The sequence below is a fragment of the Cygnus olor genome, chromosome 9, assembly GCF_009769625.2.
Source record: "Cygnus olor isolate bCygOlo1 chromosome 9, bCygOlo1.pri.v2, whole genome shotgun sequence".
Taxonomy (NCBI): domain Eukaryota; kingdom Metazoa; phylum Chordata; class Aves; order Anseriformes; family Anatidae; genus Cygnus; species Cygnus olor.
Genome location: NC_049177.1, coordinates 11,989,598 through 12,008,827, shown reverse-complemented (window position 1 = coordinate 12,008,827; position 19,230 = coordinate 11,989,598). Strand labels below are relative to the sequence as shown.

Genomic DNA, 19,230 nt, shown 5'->3' with positions numbered 1-19,230 from the left:
GATTCCAGAAGCTCCCCACTATGCCAACAGCCACAGAAAAATTACTGAGATGTGCTGGGCAGCCGTACCGGGGCACCTGCAACCCCATGACCCCCTGAGGATTTCAAGGTGGCCAGGGCCACGCCGTGCGGAGAGGCTCCCAAAGGTCTGGGCACCCTGCTGGGATGCAAGCAGGAGGCTCCACTCCTCCCCAGTCCGAGAGGGACGGCAACTGCTGAGCTCTCCCTCCATTTACCCTTCCCAATAGGGGATTGTCTCAGTCTTGCTCTGCAACAACAGCGGACCCTCGCACAGGTTGGGGGTCCTGGAGTGTGGCAGCAGATTGCTGTGCAAACAGCTGCGTAGAGATGGGGAAACTGAGGCACCTGGCCAGGAAATGCTGCGGCGGGGATACGGGCAACCCACGGCTGCATGGCTCTGTCCTGAGCTGGCGGCCAGACCGCCGAGCCCCTGGCAATCCTAGGAGGGCTGCCTGAGAGCCGCAGGTCCCCCGTCTGTTTGGCAAGGGGGTTTTCACCCACTTGCAGAGAAGCCTTCTCTCCCGGGTGCCCCTGCTCCTGCTCTGCCCTTCCCACGGCCCCAGAGCCCACCCAGGTGGGAATTGCTTCCCACGGGCCCCTCCAAAGGCTCCCTCTCAAAGGCAGCCTCGGCTGCAGGCTGCCTGGACGGGGAAAAAAAAAAAAGCAAAAGCAGGCACTCGGAGCGGCTCAGGCCAGGCTGAGGGGAGGGGGCTGGTAGGGAGACCCCTCCTGCAGGGAGAGCCCCCCCCGCAGAGCACCCCCACCAGTGCAGGGGACGCACACGCAGCGTGAGGCCTGCAGCCCACCCAACCGCAGGGCTCTGCGGCAGGTGCTCAGGCACGAGGTATGGGCACCCCGGACCCGGCCCCCGGGCCGTCCCACCCCCCCCGTGCCCCCCTTCGGCCTCCCCCGGGGCAGGCGGCGGCCCCTTTAAGCGCCGAGCTGCCCCCGCCCCGCCCGCCGGCCCCTTCCCCCTTTCTATTTTTTTATGAATGAAAAACGGCCTCGGCGGGGCCACGCAAATCGCGCCGCGCCCATTGGCTGCCGAGCGCCCCTCCCGCCCCGCCGGCCTCAATGGGGCCCTGGGAGCGGCGCGGGGGCGGGCTCTCGGCCGGGCTCCGGCCAATCGGCGGGCGAGGACGCCGGGGCGGCGGCGCCCCATTGGGCGGTGCCGAGGGTAAACAAGCGGCGCTGGGCGGGGCGCGGCGGGGGCCGCTCGCTCGGGGGCTGGGGGCCGGCGCAGAGCGGCAGCGCGGTGCCCGGTGCCTGGGCGAGGAGTGGCGCTTCCCGAGGCTCATCCCGGCCCCGGCCCCGGCCCCGGCCCCGGCCCCGGCCCCGCCTGCAGCGGGTGAGCTCACGACGGCCCGTGCAGCTCCGCGGGGCCCGGCGCGGGGCGGGGGCGGTGTTTATGAATGGCGCGGGGTGAATGGCGGGGGGCGCGCGCCAGCGTGGGGAGGAGGGGGAGGAGGAGGCGGGGGGTGGAGGAGGAGGAGGAGGAGGAGGAGGAGGAGGAAGGGGGGGGGGCGGAGTTTATGAATGGGGCGGCGTGGGAACGGGCCCGGCTGCGGCGCGGCCCTGCAGCGCCGAGCACCGGCGGGGCCGGCGGGGGGGCCAACGGGGGAGCGGCGGCGGCGGCGGCGGAGCCGGGAGCTCGGGGCCAACGGGAGCTCGGGGCCGCCCTGCCCGCGGCGCGTGATGTCACGGCCGTCTCTATAGAAATCCGGTGACATCACGCAGCGGGGGGCTACGGCGGGCCCGCACCGGCCCCCGGCCAGCCCTGGGGGCGGCAAAGCTCGGGGACGGGTCCTGAGATCTCCGCTTCCCGCCCCCCCCCCCCCCCCCCCCCCCCCCTTACCCCGCAGCCTCGCACCTGCCGGAGCCCAGGCGGGAGCCCCCTTCCCGGGCTGGTGTCGATGCTGAGCGTGCCGGGGGCACTGTCTGCCTGCCCCGCACCATGGATGGCTTCTACGACCAGCAGGTTCCCTTCATGGGCCCCGGGGTAAGTTTGCCCCGTGCCCCCCTCCCCGGTCCCTGGGGGCTCCCGTGGCTGCCCCCCCTCCCCCCACCCCACCACCCGGGCCGCTCACGCCCTCGTCCTTGCAGAAGTCGTGCACCGAGGAGGGCCGAGGCCGGCTGGGGTCCGACAGGAAAAGGAAGTTTTTGGAGACCGACCTGGCCCACGACTCGGAAGGTGAGCAGGGCTGCCCGCGGGTCCCTGTGCCCTCGCTGGGTCCTTAGGAGACTGCTCTCCTTGGGCTTGTTGGCTTAGAGAGATAATTCCGCAAATAGCGGCCGTTTTATTTATTTTTCTGTCGAGCGCCTAAGTCTTGCACTCTGTTCCAGAGCTCTTCCAGGATCTCAGCCAGCTCCAAGAGGCCTGGCTAGCTGAAGGCAAGTCTTCACCTCCGCCTTTTGCCATGTAAAATCTCTGCACGAGCATTTTTTGTGAACCGAAAGTACTATAAAACCTTTATTTTTTATTTTTTTAGCTCAGGTCCCCGACGACGAACAATTTGTCCCAGATTTCCAGTCTGACAACTGTAAGTACTGGTTACGGCTTTTGTTCTCGGGGGTGGAAGCGTTGAGTTGCCTGTGCAAAACATCGCGCTTGCTTTGGGGTCGCTTCCTTGGGGAGCGGCTGCTGCCGAATCTGAAACCCTGAAGCTCTCTGCCTTTGGGGAGAAAGCACGTGTGTGTCTGTGCTGCTTGGGCTCGTGAAGACAAGGCTCGCAGTGCCCTGCGTCTCATAACGGGGAAAACTATAGCCAACCGCATGGAAATATCTCTAACTGATCTCTGGGCTCCTCTGAGACTCGCTGCTCGTTCCTAGTAACGTTGATTTGCTTATAAATGCTGCTTTTCCTTTTCAAGTGGATGGGAGAGCCCGTGCTGGGCTTGTTGGTTAGCCACAATCTCTGCAGTTTCTGGAGCTTTTTGCAGTCCTGGCCTAGCGCTGTTGGCAAGAGCAGACCTGAGCGGTGAAACTTGAGCTGCTTTAAGCAGCATTAATCTCTGGCAAGCAAGCACGTTTAAAAAAGGAGGCCAGTGAAAATGCAGTCCCTCTTGAATTGCATAATAGGGAGCGAGCTTTTTCCTAGTCGTGGTTCATTGCCCAAACCAGTCAGCGGCCAGGGCAGGGGCTGGTGTGCAGTTAATGGTGTGTCGGGCTTGCACCAGGCTCGGTGCCGACAGTCCTGGCACTGAAGGCTTGAGGGGGGTCGGGATGTGTTCAGTTGTTACCTGGGGAGCAGAAGTAGCAGCCTAGTGTTCCTAGCTGCCTTCTGCTGCTGAACCAGACAGCCGCAGAACTTAAAGGAAATCAAATTTAGCCTGCAGTCGAACAGATTTCTCATTCCAGCTTTGTCACAGCATGCAGCAGAGTATCTTATACTACAGTAAACGCATGTTAATTATTGCCCTTTGATTACTTCTGAGTGGGAAGCTTGCCATTAAACTGTTCCAGACAGCCCAAGTTTCAGATGCGCTTCCCCCCCTCCACCCCCCATTTCTCCCCTGAGATAAAAGGCAAGCCCGGAGTCAGAAACGCGGCTCACTGTTGACATCCTGGTGCAGCCCGTCAGCTCTTGCTCGGAGCAGTGCAAACTGCAGCGTGCGTGGGAGGGCGGCTCGGAGAGCTGGAGCTGTTTCCAGTGCCTTTTGGCAGTCTCTTGTTTCCTTGTAACCTGAAGAGCTCAGAGAGAGGAGACAAACTTTTCTGGGCGATGCAGGGAGGAAAAAGCATTTGGTCGAGGCTTTTAAACGTTCTTTTAACCTGCTCGGCCTCTGCAGCCCCGGTGTTGAAATGATGTTGTCGCTTGGAAGGCGATGCCCCTGCGTGACTTCCCACTCCGATAACCTTCCTGAACTCTCCTGGGGAGATAAAGCAGAGGTTTCCCTCGCTGTCGGGCTGGGGGATTTTTTCTCCAGCGCTTGGCTGGGGGAGTTTGGCTGAGTGCTCCTGCACACAGAGGCTTGTGGGGCTCGGCAGCAGCTCCTGGGGGGCACGGTGGTGCCCTGCCCGCGAGACAGGGAGCCCAGCTCCTCCATCGAGTCCCCGACCAACGCTGCAGCTCAGGGGGTGACCGCGAGGGACAGGTCCCGCTCAGCTCTGAGCCTATGGCCCACGTCTGCTGGGCCGGGTACCGGCGGTGCTCCGAGCTGCAGCACTGCTCTCGCCCTGCTGAACCCCCACGTAGCGCGCTGGCTGCCTGCTCGCAGGTTGGGGCTTTCTGCAGGAACGGGCTCGGAGCTGGGGTTTGGCACCAACGCACGCACGGGTGGCAGGCAGCACATCGTCGCCTGCAGCCCCTTGTGCTGGGGAAAAAACGTGTCCATGTGGACGGGGAAAGCAGGGCTCCCCTGAATAAAGTGTGTGTTGCCTTCGTTGCCCTTGGTGGAGCCGCGAGAGGCTGGATTTGGTGCTTTTTAAGCCACCCAGGAGATAAGGGACTCCCCAGAGCTGCCCTTTGGGTTCTGGGGCATCCAGGCGGAGGGGCAGCTCCTGTTCCTGGTGGGGCAATTTCCCTGGTGGGGACAGGCACAGCGCTGGAGAAGCAGATCCTCCTGCAAGGATGAGCAAGCTGTGCGTGCCACCCACCTCCCTGGCCAGGTGTAGGTAGGGGCTGGCATGCAGGCTAACACGTCCTGTGTCCCTTGTCCTCTGTCCTGTGTCCCTTGTCCTCATGCCCTGGCGAGAAGAATATGTGCATGGTGTAGTATCTTGATCAGTTGTTAAAATAATCAGGGAGAGATAGGATTGTTTTGTGGAAAGCAAGCATTGAGAGGCCTTATTTTTTTTTTTTTCCCCTGCAGACGCAAGGTGTGAAGGTCTTGAGGGGTGTCCCTAGTCTTTCTGGGGGGAGAGGTTGGTCCCTGGGGACTTTTGTCCCCCTGCAGGGATGGTGTGTAGCTAAAGTGGTGAGCAGGGCGTGGAGTGGGTTTTCGTACATGCCGAAATTAAAGAAGGAGGCTTGTTTCCGAGGAAGGATTGTTTAAACAAAGGCAAGCAGGAGCGCAGCTTCTATTTCTGGCTCCTCTCCTGGCGTGACCTTGGGTGCGTCCTGCTCCAGCGGTGCCTGGCGTGGTGGGACAGAGGGGCTGGCGGAGAGCTCGGTGCCCACGGCGGTGGCCGGAGTGGGTGCCGAGGTCCCCGAGCTGGTGGCTGTGCTGGGAGTGGGGCTTCGGTCACTTCCCCTCTCCGTGGGCAGCGGGTGCTAGCAGCAGCAGAGCTGCTGTCCTCGAAGCTCACCGCATGCCATCTAAATCGGGGCTCAAGGCTGAGAGCCCTGGCAGCCCCGAACAGCTTTGGGGTGTCCCCTCCACGTGACCAAGTCCCGGAATGGGTGAGCCTCCGGGCCGCTCCCTCCGTTAGCTTTTTTAGCTTTTAATTACAGCGAAGAGCGGAGGAGCGAAGAGGTTCAGAGCGCTTGTGCTCCTGCCGTGCCTTTGCGGCACCGGGTGCTGGGGCAGGGCGTACCTTTCCCACTCAGCACGCAGAAAACCGAGGTCAGTCGCGGCACGTTCTTCCTTGCCAGCAGGGAACCAAAACTCAGATACCATACCCCGTGGGCTGCTTGGGCTCTGGGGCAGGAGAGCAGCGCCTGGCAGGGCCGGGGACCCAAAGGCAGCTCGGTGCGAGCCGTGGCTGCGTGACGCTTTCCCCGAGCGGCTGCCCGCGTTTATTTTGTCTTTCTCCTCGCTCCCCGCTCTCGCCGAAGGGCGTTCCGGCCCCAGCGCCTTGCAAAATCGCCTGGGCTTTGAATGAACTTGGCGGAAAGGCAGCGTGGTGAGGAGCAGCGCGGGCCAGCCCCGCGGTGTTTGTGTAAGGAATCCAAACGTTGCACAAAGTCCGGGCTGCTCGGCGCAGCCAGCTGGTCTCTGTTATGATCTGAAGGATCGTTTCCCTTTCCTTGAATGGCAGCGCTAAGCTCTGGGGAAATTTTTAATTATTTATTTCATTTTTTTTTTTTTTTTTTCCCCAACCGCATGAATGGAGCGCTCCAAATTGTTTGTGAATGGAGGGTGGTGCCCGCTCGGAGAGTTTTTTTTTTTTTTTTTCTTTTTTTTCAATGAATAACCAGACCCCATTGTGCGGCTGGCGGAAAAACAACCCTGCTCGAACAACACGGAGACTGTTAGGGAGAAACATGCCCGTGATAGGCAGCTGGAGCCCTTCCAAAGCAAGTTTCCCCTCTGCTTTCCCGTGCCTCGCGGGGTGCCTGGGCTTCACAGCCTCTGTGCTGGCCCCCGCTAGCACTCGAAATGCTCGGGAGCAGCCCGGCCTCGCTCCTGGGGAGGGGCTGGGGGGGGGAAATCTGTCTCCGGGAGGGGTTCCAGGGAGCGTAGGGGCTGTGCTTGCTCAGCCTGGGCTTCGTGTTTCAAATACTCCCTGGAGTTTTTTATGCCCTTGGTACCAGCTGTGCTGGGCTGCTTGGAGGGGGGGCTGGGGGGGATCAGCAGCTCTTTAAAGGTTTTGACAAATTAGGGGAGCAGCTAATTACCTGGCAAGCTGTGAACAGTTGTCCTGGAGCTATTCGCTCCTCTCTGGCGTAACTGGGCTGTGTTTAGACTTCTCACGAAGCTAATACTCTACTTCCGATTGGTCTTGGCTCTCCGGTTCAGGCACGGTTTAGGTAAAGATCTCGGCCACGCTTTCCCTTTCCTAGAGTGTCCGCTTTTAGATTAAAGAGGTTAAGCATATATTGCCCCATTTAAAATGCGTATATATAGCGAGCGGGCCTGGCGGTGCTGTGGGAGTGGATGTCTTGGAGTTTAACAGCCCATCTGCCCCTCAGACTCGTAACACCATGTCTCTCCTCCCCTGTCCCCTGGTGGTCCTGGGGCTGTGTCCCCTTGGTCACAAGGCTGCGCCCAGGAGATGCGGGGCTGCCAGCTGGCTGCTTGCCGCTCCTCGCCACAGCTCTGCCCCGCTAGTTTGGAGCCAAGAGAGCTTGTGCCAGCTTTCCCTGCCTGCATCTCCCACTCAAACCGTGGAGCTACCGAAGGTGTCGGTGGGAACAGAGCTTGTGCTCGTTGCAGACACGGCGTGCAGCGGCCGAGGGGACGGGCAGAGGGCAGCGTGACGCTGCACTGCCAGGCTCATCGCCCCTCGCGGGAGGGGTTTGGGTCTGGATGCCCTTGCTGTGGGTTCGTGTGCTGGCGGCACCTCTGCCCTCCCTGCCACCATGGCTTGGTCCGCTGGCACATATGGGCCGGGATGACGGACCTGCAGGGCCTCCAGCCTGTTGCGTTGTGGTTATCTGATGCTCCCGGCCCCGGGGCTGTGCTGCCTCAGGGGGGTATCGCCACCTGAACCCCCAGCACCCAAGAGGATGCTCCCCAGGGCTGGCAGCACCCATCGCCTGCTCCTGCGCTGGGTCAGAATCCGTGGCGATGGAGCCAGGGCCGGGAACACACGGTGACCGTGTCCTCCCCCTCCTCCTCCTCTCTCTCGTTCCAGTAGTCCTGCACGCCCCACCTCCGGCCAAGATCAAGCGGGAGCTGCACAGCCCTTCCTCGGAGCTGTCGGCCTGCAGCCACGAGCAGGCTCTCTGTGCCAGCTATGGAGACAAGTGCCTCTACAACTGCTGGTAGGTCGCTGGAGGCGAAACCTCTCCAGGCAGCACAGGCTGTTTCTGGCACCCTCTCAGAAGCCCAGCAGATGGGGCCGGGTGGCAGGGAGCATCCCATCGGCATGTGCCCCCCACAGCACTGGATGTCTGCACTGGAGCCGGCAGGAATTTGGGGACCCCTGTGGCACTGAGAACAGAGGGGGAGCCCCTTGTGGGTGGTCAAGCTGTGGGTGCTGGGAGGGTGAGGGCTGTACTGCGGTTCCCTCAGGGATGCCACCCATCCGGCTGTGTTAGCTTTATCTTGGAGCCACCAGCACCATCGTCACCTTCCCCTCTTGCCCCCTGCAGTGCCTACGACAGGAAGCCCCCCGCTGGGTTCAAGCCATTAACGCCGCCCGCCACGCCGGTGTCCCCCACGCAGCCAGGATCCTCCCTGCCAGCGCCGGCGGTGCAGGGGGCTGCCCATGGTGCCCCAGCGGCCCCGCTCCGCAGCGCTGTGCCCGCCCCGCGCCCGCTGCACGAGCAGAGGCAGCAAACCTTTGCGGTGCCGCGGCCACCTCACCAGCCCATGCACATGCCAAAGATGATGTCGGAAAACCAATACCCCGCAGAGCACAGGTAAGGATCGGTGGCCTTCCAGCTGTTGGGAGGGAGGTGGGACATTCGGCCCCTCATCCCCTTGCTCTTTGCTGGGGTTGCAGTGGTTTGGGGCTCCTAGGAACCGGTGCCATGGGGCTGGGGTACAGCTGTCGCGCTGGTGCAGTGTGTGCGAGGCGCTCTGCACCGGGATGTGGCTGAAGAGCAAAGAGCTGCTGCACCAGCAGCCCAGGGCACAGGTTGTGAATCCTCCTGCTGAGATCTCTTGGCCCCCCGGTGGACTGGCTGGCTTGGCATGCTGAGCCATATTTGGATTTTGGGTGCCATCTTGGTGCAGGGGATTTCTTTTAATTCTTGCTCCCACCCTGACTGGCACTGTGGCGCCTCACCCTCATCAGCCAGCTGCAGGACGGGTGTCATGTTGCTCTTGGGGTGATTTGGAGAGGGGAGAGGAGGATTTAGGGGCTGCAAGGGAGACACCCTGCTTCCCCCTTCCTCATCGAGCTGTGGCTTCATCCTGTGGCAGCGCCGTCGGGTGTCCCCTTGGGGCATGCGGTGGGCGCCCAGGACGCGCATCCCTCCCCAAGCAAAGGGGGGCAGCAGCTGGCCCCGGCACGGAGCTCGGCTCCGGGCGACCTTCGAGCTATGCGGGGGGCTGGCCGTGACCCATCTGGAAGCGCCATACCATCACGGGGCTTGGGTTTCACTCAGGAAGGGCAGGGGGACGCGGGTCGGAAATGGAGTAATCCCAGCCCGTCAGCTGGGGGGGATCTGGTTACAAAGCCAAATGGCGTGCGGCGGCCCCGAAAGGACTGGGCGCGCAGAGATCGCCTTTCAAGGTGCTGGGCCGGGCAGGGGACGCGGCAGCAGCACCCCCTCGGGATGGTCCCGTACCCCTGTGGTAGCACAGAGCCTGGGCGGAGGGCACTGGTGCCTCTGGCTGAAAATAGTGCTCCCACCGCCCCATGCGAGGTTTAATCCCAGCAGATTAGCGGCCAGCTGGCTCTGCGGCGCTGCGGAGGGGATTTGGCTTTGCATAAGCGCCTGCATGGCTGCAGCGTCCTCGGGCCCCGTGGCTCTGCCTCACCGTGGTGCCGCCCCACTGCCTCCGGGCTGGGTTTACTTCTGATTAACGGGGGTTTGTTTTTGTTTCCCGTGCTTTTATCCAAGCATCCTGTCGGTCCGTCATGTTATCTGAGGGGTGCTCTGTGTGTTGGGGGTGGCCCCTGTGCCTTCCTGCTCACCCAGCTGAGGGTCCCCATCCCTCGGCTGGGGAACCCATGGCACTACTGCGTGATGCCCCCATCCCAGATGGGTGTCCCACTGGCCGAGCCATCAGCAATTGCCCCACGCACCCCAGGTGCCCCTGTGGTGCCCGCTGCCACCCCTCTGTGATGCGGTGTCCCTTTTCCCCCCCAGGTTTCAGAGGCAGATGTCTGAGCCCTGCCACCCCTTCCCACCGCAGCCTGCTGTCCCCGGGGACGGCCGCCCCGTCTACCACCGGCAGCTGTCGGAGCCCGTCGGCCCTGCCACCCCCCACCCCGCTCAGGGATTCAAGCAGGAGTACCACGACCCGCTCTATGAGCACGCCGGCCCCAGCCTGCCTGCCCCCCCCGGGCACAGCTTCCAGTCCCCCATGGGCATCAAGCAGGAGCCCAGGGACTACTGCATCGACTCAGGTGGGTGGCAAGTGGGGCGGGCTGTGACGTTGGATCTGTGCCCCGTGCAGGCAGGGAACAGCAGTGCTGTAGGGGTGTCTTTTTTATTTTTCCCCCTCTTTTCTTTAAAAGGGAGGGGGCGATGCAGGCATTCCCCAAATGCTGCATGCTGTGACTGTGTGCTCTGTGCTGCAGCAGGGGGGTGTCCCCAGGGCCTGTGCCCACCCTGCTGCAGTTTCTGGTGGCTGGTGCTGAACCCCACGAGCATCACAGGAAATCCTCTAAGCGCCTTAGGGCCTAAAAATACTGTGACCTCAGGCTGGCGGGAGGTGGTTTGGTGCAGCCGAGCAGATGGCAGGGGAGGGAGGCAGCCAGAAACCTTGCGCTGCTCGTGGGCTCTTGCTGCCTCCCTTAGCACGTGGCCCAAATAATTTGGTGGGAACGTGCGCTGATGTGGACTGTGTCACCCATGATTGGTCAAGTGCCCCCCGTCCCTGTAAATTATACTGGTTTCTCCCCAAAGATACGCATGAGGTGGCACAAGGCAGTCTGGGGTGGGACAAGATGCCCAGCAGAGAAGGTGCTGTGAGGCTTACCACTGCCTTTTCCTCCTTTGCAGAAGTGCCTAACTGCCAGTCCTCGTACATGAGGGGGGGCATCTTCCCCGGCAGCCACGACGGTGAGTGTGCCTCCTGGCTCGGGGCTGAGAACTTCGGGATGGGTCACATCGCCGTGTCCCTCCCCATCCCTCCATCCTGTCCCTTCCAAGGGCCTTGGCAGGGTCTCTCTGTGCCCAGGGTTTTAGGGTTTTCCTTGTGCCAAGCCTCTCCCCACAGGCAGGGATGGGAGTGGGATGAGGGCTCGCTCGGCTCCTGGGACCGTGTTCTGTTGCATCCCCTGGTGCAGGCCAAGCATGGGCTCTGTCTCTGGGGCTGATTCAGAGGTGAGAAAGGTTCGTGGCCACCCAGTAGCTAAGGACAGGTTCCCAGCAGTGCTGGCAGACCCCGTGGTTCCTCTCCCACCACCCAATCAGGTCTGGCAGAGCCACGGGACACCCCAAAAATACCGGGAGCACCATGTCACCTGTGAGGGACATGATCCACCTCGCGCCCTGGCACCAGGAGTGCGCTGTGAGGGCATGGGAGCAACGTGCTGCCCCGTGTAATCTGGGATAACATGCCCAATATAGCTGCTAAGAGGGTTTTGGTTATTCCAGCTCCTTGGGGTTAGGGGAGGACAGATCTGTGCTGTGCTCAGCTAGCCGGACATGGCAACGAAGCCGACGGCGTGGCCAGAAATAACCGCGGAGGGGGCAGCTCCCAGCTCTGGGACACCGGGTCTCTGAGCTGGCTTGGGCCCAGCCAGGTGTCGTGAGGATGGGGCAGGGGCCCCATATTAATGGGAGGGCTCTTTCCCCTAGGATTTTCATATGAAAAGGACACACGATTGTACTTCGATGACACGTGTGTGGTACCGGAGAGACTGGAGGGTAAGCAGCCAGCCAGGGGGTGGCGGGGGCAGGCTCCGCACCCAGGGGTGCCCACACAGGAGCTGCCGGGTGCAGAGGCCGCTCAGCTTCACTGCTGTGCCCTGGCAGTGCCTCTCCCGGCCCCCCGGCCGGGTCGTGCCTGTGGGGCTGAGCGTGTCCCCGTGTCCCGGGGCTGAGCCAGCCATCTTGCTGTGGGCAGGTAAGGTCAAGCAGGAGCCCACCCTGTACCGCGAGGGCCCTCCCTACCAGCGGCGGGGGTCCCTGCAGCTCTGGCAGTTCCTCGTCACGCTCCTGGATGACCCCGCCAATGCTCACTTCATCGCCTGGACCGGCCGCGGCATGGAGTTCAAGCTGATCGAGCCCGAGGAGGTATGGGGCGTGTGGGGGGTGGGGGGCAGCCCCTTCCCCGCCCGTGGGTGATGCAGAGGAAGAAGCTGTTTGGGAAGCAATTGAAAGCAGCTGCGGCACCGAGCTGCACGCTGTGGGTAATTACCCGTAATGTCTGTTACGCCGTGCATGGAAATTGCGGTGGTGAAGCAATTTTTCTGGCAGGCTCCCCCCAATCAAACGTCTTTTGATTTGGCCTATGGTTCCGTGCCGGCTGCGTCGTGGCAGCCGGAACCGCCCGAATGCCCCTCGCGTCTGTCACCTGCGGGCTGGGCTCAGAGGGGCCAGGGTGAGGCTGTGCCCTGGCTCCAGGCCCTGAGCAGCGTCCCGGGGCGGGCAGAGCCTGTGGGGTTCAGCTTTCGGAGGGGATCTGTGCCCAGACACGGGCTGGAGCTGTCACGGCTGCAGCCTTTCGCTCTCCAGGTGGCGCGGCGCTGGGGTATCCAGAAGAACCGTCCGGCCATGAACTATGACAAGCTGAGCCGCTCCCTGCGCTACTACTATGAGAAGGGCATCATGCAGAAGGCAAGTGGCCACGTGCCCACCCGGGGGTTGCTGTCCCTAGCATCACCCCCCTGTCCTGGCATGCCACAGGAGGGGCAATGCCAGTACCGGCCTGGCCCAGCCTCTCGTTCCTGGCCTCTGACACTCGTTCTGCTTGCAGGTGGCTGGCGAGCGGTATGTCTACAAGTTCGTGTGCGACCCCGACGCCCTCTTCTCTATGGCCTACCCCGACAATCAGCGCCCCTTCCTGAAAGCGGAGCCTGACTGCCACGTGAACGAGGAGGACACACTGCCGCTGACGCACTTCGAGGACAGCCCCGCGTACCTCCTGGAGGTGGATCACTGCGGCGGCCTTCCCTACGCGGAGGGCTTCGCCTACTGACTTGGCCGGCCGGCACAGCGATGAGCACTAGCACCTCCGGTTTGGGCAAATAAGGGCAATGGTTTTGTAAAGAATACTTTTTGCCATTTCTTACATAAAAAAAAAAAGGAGATGAAACGCGTGTGCACACACAAACTGGCCTTTACCCATAAGCGCAATTGGAGGAACCTAAAAGCCCCGATGTGTGTCAGCGCTGAGTCCACAACCTTACTGTCCAAGGGCTAGTGCGTAGGACTGCCCGTGGCTGGCACCTCCCGCCAGGCATCCCAGAGGTGTTTTGGGGAGAGGGGAACTAAACACCAGGTCTCTGACTCAGGCCACGTTTCTCATGAGCAAGCGACGGCCGATGGCTTCAGCAGCGCCCGTGAGACTGGTCTAGACGGTGTGACTGTGTAGCGAATTGTCACGACAATCTGCTTTGCATCGATCACAATATGCGTAGCTGCCTTGTGTGTTGGAAAGGGCTTCGATTTGCACAGGCGAGGGGTGTCTGGGGGGGCTCGGGCGTGGGGCACACCATGCCCATGCCCCAGGGCTGATGTGCATGGTGTCCCACCCCGAGCTGGAGCAGCCTTCTGCCTTCTTCCTGGACAACACCTCCCCGCCCCACCTCAGTCCCCTTGAGTGTTGCTCTCCAATGTAACAGTCCCTTAGCCTGCCCCCCCTCTTTCCCGTGTCCCCCTTCAATTCTCTTCCCCAGCTCAGGCTCTGTGCGATGGGTTTAATTTCAGAGGAGGAGACCGTGACACTATCTTCCTCCCTTGTTATTTTTTTGGAATGTTTTAGGAAAAAAAAAAAAAAGAATTTCTAAACTTTTTTTTTCTGTAGATTTTTTTTGTATTTTAAGGCAAAGCTATTTTCTGCAGCCCTGCTGCTGTGCCCTGGGGCAGCTGGCAGTGCATGGGGAGCTACCCCGGCTGCCCCCAGCCGTGCACGTGCCCCCACGGCACTGAAGTTTCTGGTCCACTCCATTTCACTGCTCGAGTCCTTGCTCCTGGGGGGTCCAAGACTGAAAGGGCAAGAGCTCAGCCTCATTCCCTTCTGAGCACAGTGGGGCTGGGCTGTGGGGCCCCCCTACCCAATGCAGCTCCCCGCACTCCACCTCTCATATACGCGTAACCCCACCAGCTACATGTTTTTGTTGTAAATGCTGTATAGGAATTTTTTTCTCCTCCTTAGTTAGCTTTGGATTTTTTTTTTTTGAACTGAATCATTCTTTTTTTTTTTTTTTTTTTTTTTTCGGGGAAGTATGAAGATTAACTCCCGGTAGGCTTGGTTGCTATCCCTGTGATGTACAAGTGGCCCGTGCCGTTGGGAAGCATTGGATCGCAGGAACCGCACCTTGGGGACAGCTGTAAGCATTTGCTCAGTGTGGCAGGTCTACGGTGCAGGAAGGGGTTAATCTGAGGACTGATTTCAAATAACCTTTACTTGAGCAGGGCTATGTATCTCCTGCAAAGCTGCATTACGTTCTGTACTGTGTACAATAAAGGATCTTGCTTTCTGTTCCTCCTGTCTGCAAGGGTTGCACTCGGTGTGCGCCGTGAGCTGGTGGCAGGGCCACCACTGCTGGGAGGACTGGGGCTTCCCAGGGAGGGGGGAAAAGGATGGGCGGGCTTCTCCACCTGCTTTTGAGGAAGAGTCACACGTGGGGGCTGTGTGTGAGGCCCCTGGGACCACTTGGAGATGCACAGGGGATGAGGGCTGAAGCCCCCATGCTTGGCTCTCCTGCCCCATCCCCATCTCCAGGGCTCACAGCACCTTCACAAAGCCATGTCCAGCTAGGGGATCTGCTCGAGCTGGGCCAGTTTCTCCCCTGTGGGCACTGATTTAATACAACCTGCTCCTGAGCACTGCCATAGGGGAGGTAGGGCAGCGTCTGTCCCCTTTGCTCGCACCCGGAAACCTGAGACCCCACCAAGGGCACCAGGAGCCGGAGTACAGCTCTCTGTGCTTCTCCTTGGGCTCTTAGCAGCTGGCAAGCTGAGTAAGCTGCTCCATGTAAATCAAACCTGGGGCCTCTTGTTTGTCACCCGAGGACCAGGATTTGTGATTTGCGTGGGTGCTGCAGAGCACAATGCCTCCCCCACGTCATCCATGCATAAAGCCACGTCTCCCACCCCAGCAGCGCTGGCTGAGGTGGCCCTGAGCTGACCAAAGTTAGCCAGCAAAACCAACGCAACGTGCACGAAGCCTTCCATAGAGTTAAATGGGCTGCTTAGTCCCTGAAGGCACCTCCTCATGCTGCCTGGAGAGCTCCATGGCACCAGCCTTGGTGTTTTGGCATGCAAGCACACTGTGGGATCCTCCATGTGATGTTCAGCTGCAGCCATCTGGACACGGGGAGACAGCCCAGAGGGAAGGAGCATCGGGAGGGCTTTAGTCCAAGCTGCTAAATCAGATCTAATGTCAAAGGGGCTGCTCCGTGCTTCAGACAATGGGGGTGGGAAGGTGCAGGGCCAAGCTCCCTTCAGAGCCCCCACCTGCCTGGGGTCTGGTACACATCCCCCTCCCATCACCAGCAGGCTGAGCCCCCTCCTGGAGGAGGCATTTGGCCACAAGGACCTGGGCAGGGGGGAATTTCTGTGCGCAGTACCTTTCCCGAAGGACACAGACACCCACAGAGATGCACATGCTCTTTGCCAGGCTGTGGAAAGCCAGCCTCTTGCTGAAAATCTCAGCTCCAGATGCCGATGCCCAGTAATCGCATTTTAAGTGGGATTGCAGCAGACCGAGCGCTGGAGCTCAGGACAGAACAAGGGAAAACCAGGGCACGGGCAGCACTGCTGGCCGGGCAGCTGGGAAGCAGCTGGCCCCAGGAGGCAGGACCTCAACCCAGCAGCACAGTGAGCGAGTGAGTCCTACACGTGTCAGGATGTGACTACATGGAAAGACTCCAGCGATTTCCCACTGCTTCGGCAGCACTGGACCAGCTGCAGGAAGGGGTGCACCCAGCACTGACAGTGACAAGAGCACTGGGCTGCACCCCATGGCTCTGAAGTCCCAGGTGTAAACACACAGAGAAGTGCAGATTCCAGTTTTCCAAGCTGCTGCCCCATCACATCTCCTGCTGTGCTCCCACAGCATCCCCAGCTACATTCACCCCCAAGACTTGCCCCAGTGCCTCGCAGCACCACCTGCCTCCTCCCACAGGGTAAGAGCTTGGTTTCACCAGGTAAATAGCTCAAAAGCTGCTCAGATATGAGGCACACGCTAATGAATTTTTGGAAAAGAGGGGACCATACGGGGGGGGGAGCATCACTACGGCCCTATGCACATCCATAATTTACTGTGTGCGTTTTTGCTCTCCCCATCTCTGATGGATATAGCTAGACTGGAATATGTTCAAAAAGCAATATCGAAAGCCAAAGGTCTGCAACGTCTTTTATATAGGGGCATATAAATAGACTAGCCTTTTTTTTTTTTTTTTTTTTTTTTTGTGGCTCAGGAGCTTCATATTTAATAGCTCACAATGGAGTTTTCCATCCCTTACTGGAAAAGCATTTGCAGGAAGTGTGTCTGCGCCCTGGGCAAGGCCTCAGGGGCAAGGTCCCCAGGGCAAGGTCCCCCCTAGGTGCTGTGCAGCCGGCAGCGGCTCTGCACCAGCGTGGAGGTGCACCGTGGCTTCAGCCAGCTCCGAGCGTGGCTTTGCAGCTCCCTGGCTTTGCAGCTCGGGCGTGCAGCTGCCTGCTGGTGGCCCTGCCCGGCGCCACATCCCCGGCAGCTCTTCTCTTCCCCAGCTCGTCAAGCACTCGGTTTTAAAACGATTGGCTGCACTTGGCTTTTAAGCACCTGCAGCAAAGTGAGCGGCGGCACCTGAGAAGTCAACTTCAAGGTGAGGAGCTCCGGAAAAAGAAAACCAACACAGCAATAATCTGAGTGAGGCGACTTGAGGAGCACACACCCCCAGGAGCATCCCCTGGGGTGAGGAGGGACGCAGCTCCATTTGCATCGGTCTGGCACCACCTCGTGGATACCCATCCTCGGCTCCAGGCCTCTGTGGCACTGCGTGGACCCATAGCATAAAGTGACAGGGCACCCAGAAAGACCTTTGGTCCCCAAAATGCGGCTGCATTTGTCCTCAGGTTTCCAGGCACACAGCAGCACCGTGCTGCACAGCAGGAGCCGCAGCTGGACTGCGTTCAGGAAGGAAAGCACCTCCTCCTGGGCTCGCATTGGGAAGAAAGTGAGGGCTTCTTGTCCCCACAATGTGACTTTTTCCTCTCTGCATTGGAAAAGTTCAGGAAAAGTTGCGAAGGCACTTTGAAAAGGGGAGGAAGGGGCACCCACGGCAGCGGAAGGGGGCAGGGAGCCGGGGCCAGGCTGCCGGGACTCTTCCCGAGCCCTCGGTGCTTCTCTGCAGGGCTGCACGAGGAGCGGCTCCCCGGGGCGAGCTGCACCCCTGCTTGCAGGAATTTCTTTGGAAAAAACTCAGCTTTTGGCTCGGCGGCAGCGTCGGAGCCAGGAGAGGGCAGCAGCAGCCCAGGCTGCCGCTCAGCAAGCCGTGCAGGCACTCGTCTTCAGCCCATGAAGCGCTCTGAAAAGGCTGAGAAAGAAAAGCAATGTGTGTAGGCAGCAAGCAGAGAGCAAAACCACGCTGGGCAGGCTAGCGGTACTCTCTAGGTGCTCAAAATGGCTTGGTTTTAAGGGGAAAGAAACTGACCTGCCTTTGAATGCAGTCTGGAAATGCGGAGGTTTCTGCAGCCTTTGCCAAAGCTGCTGCAGGTTTTTCACCAGCCCCGCTGCAGGGCCCTGTGCTGGAGCTCTTGTGGCTTCGCCTAGAGCACTGCAGCATCACGAGAGGCGCTTAAAGCACTGCATGGTGAGGCTGGCTTCTCCTCTCTCGGCTTTCTGCCCCTGCAAGAACAGACCAGAGACGCTGGGGAAGTTTCTGCTTTGGCCCCCACTTTCCATCGGTCCCCCAAATGCAGGCTCCCACGTTTCCCTCCTGGCCCAGCCTGAGGTTGGCAATTACACCACGGTGAAAACCCTCCTGCAGATTTCCACCCCAGCACCACCTTTTTACATCAGGACTTCCCCTTCGAGACCGGCCAGACTGGTAGCACCCTCCTGGTGCGGGGTGATATCACCGGGCGTGAAGGCTCCCTGTGCCCAGCCCCACCGGGGCGAGTCCCAGGGCTGGTGTGCGGCAGGAGGACATCCTTACGGCCGTGCTGAAACCCTCCCTTCTGCTCCCATGTGTGCCACGCAGCCAGCCCAGGTCCTGCTTCCTCTCTGCGTACTCCCTGGTGCATGGGCACTGCATCCCTCTCCTGGCTTCAGGCACAAGAGTGAGCCCGCTGCTGCACGGCCTCTGCCATCAGCCAGGCTCAACCGACTTCGATTTTTGTTTTTCTTTTTTAGTTCACACCCTCTGCAATCACAGCAAAGTGCAAAGTTGTTGCTCGCTGACACTGTTCTCCTGAAATGAGTCACTAAAGAGGAGTCTCGTAACGTTGCCAGACACATCCTGTTTGCCTCTCTCTGAGCGTAATGAGACAAGAGACCAGCTCGCGGTGCAGGCTGGGCTCCAGCCTGCCTGCCCCTCGGGGTTGACCCTCAGCCGGGACAGAGCAACCCCTCGCCATTCCCACCTCATCTACCAGGCAGCTGACCAGCCCTTTTCACCCCAGGTTTGGCTGGAAGCCCTGCATGTCCATCAGCTGGCTCTGATGACAGTCCTTTTATTGAGCATGCAAGCAGGAGCTCCTGCGTTTCTGTGTTGGGCTTGGAGCGCCAAGCAGCTCCAGCAGGGAGGGCTGCAAAGGAGATTTTGGGTGTTAGGAAAGCCTCCGTGAGCTTCTGAACTCGAAGCCTTGGGCTGATGAATGCAGTGGTTTTCCATGTTTGTAGGTGCGCTGCATTTGGTAGGTGCAACAACAGTTTGGTGATGCTGTGCTTTATGCCAGGCTGGAAACTTGGTTTTGGAGGTACCAGTGTCCAGTGCTCAGGCACAACAGATCTAGTTTACATCCAGCAAATTGTTTCACCAAACTCAGTGTCCATTTTTCCGTCCCATGGGCTGTGGGAGGAAGGAACATCAATACCTTCAAAATCGTCACAGTTGGTGCTGTGGTCACACCAGCAACTGGCAGGCATTGCCAGACTTGCAGCAAGACTTCTGGACCAGCGAGGGTCACAAGGTTTGTACACTACAGACATTTTTTTTGTAAGTGATGAAGAGTTACCATCCGCCAGGTGAGAGGATTTGACAAGCTTTGGCTGGATGGCTCGCTAATAAATTTTTTTTCTTTAAAACTGCTGATGGTTTGCGGCGCAGTTGGGACACATCCTCAGCTGCACGCCTGCAGGCGGTAAAGGCTAACCAGCCTCAAAGCATGCCCACATTTCTGAGGGAGCGTTTCAAAATGATTTCATACCTTTGTTATGGAAAAGCCATAAACGGACAGGATCCGCAATGTGATCATACTCGGAAGCACACGAGCCAGCCTCAGGGCGTCCTATGGTGAAAGCGGTACGGGATGAGCAGCAGAGGTACCGTACCGGAGGGGGGGCTGAGGACATGGAGCTCTGTGGGCACAGCAACGTGTCCTGCAGCAGCCCTCAGGCTGCCAAAACGGCACCTGGACCTCCTTAGAGCCAAAAATCAGGAGCCAAATAT

General features: G+C 59.9%; 1 protein-coding gene across 7 annotated transcripts; it reads left to right on the top strand.

Annotated features, from left to right (window-relative positions):
- Positions 1-1,230: 1,230 nt before the first annotated feature.
- Positions 1,231-14,117, top strand: ETV5 (ETS variant transcription factor 5). Of its 7 annotated transcripts, XM_040566707.1 has the most exons (14): positions 1,264-1,356; positions 1,574-1,603; positions 1,882-2,019; positions 2,124-2,211; positions 2,364-2,411; positions 2,510-2,560; positions 7,480-7,609; positions 7,940-8,209; positions 9,608-9,867; positions 10,466-10,525; positions 11,267-11,335; positions 11,535-11,704; positions 12,146-12,247; positions 12,387-14,117. In XM_040566707.1, exons 3-14 carry the CDS (start codon positions 1,975-1,977, stop codon positions 12,606-12,608), a joined length of 1,515 nt encoding a protein of 504 aa, XP_040422641.1. In that variant the 5' UTR covers positions 1,264-1,356; positions 1,574-1,603; positions 1,882-1,974; the 3' UTR covers positions 12,609-14,117. The 7 variants fall into 7 exon arrangements, with proteins under 7 accessions (XP_040422637.1, XP_040422634.1, XP_040422639.1 ...); XM_040566703.1 differs by lacking the exon at positions 1,574-1,603 and having other exon boundaries at positions 1,231-1,368; positions 1,883-2,019; positions 7,483-7,609; XM_040566700.1 differs by lacking the exon at positions 1,574-1,603 and having other exon boundaries at positions 1,231-1,368; positions 1,883-2,019.
- The last annotated feature ends 5,113 nt before the right edge of the window (positions 14,118-19,230 follow it).

What these genes read in the sequence shown, in the direction of transcription:
- ETV5 (XM_040566700.1), top strand. Translation starts at nt 1,975, where the DNA reads ATGGATGGCTTCTACGACCAGCAGGTTCCCTTCATGGGCCCCGGG. An exon ending in GGACTACTGCATCGACTCAG is followed by an intron (nt 9,868 to 10,465) that starts GTGGGTGGCAAG and finishes CCTCCTTTGCAG; the next exon opens with AAGTGCCTAACTGCCAGTCC. An exon ending in AGCTGATCGAGCCCGAGGAG is followed by an intron (nt 11,705 to 12,145) that starts GTATGGGGCGTG and finishes TTCGCTCTCCAG; the next exon opens with GTGGCGCGGCGCTGGGGTAT.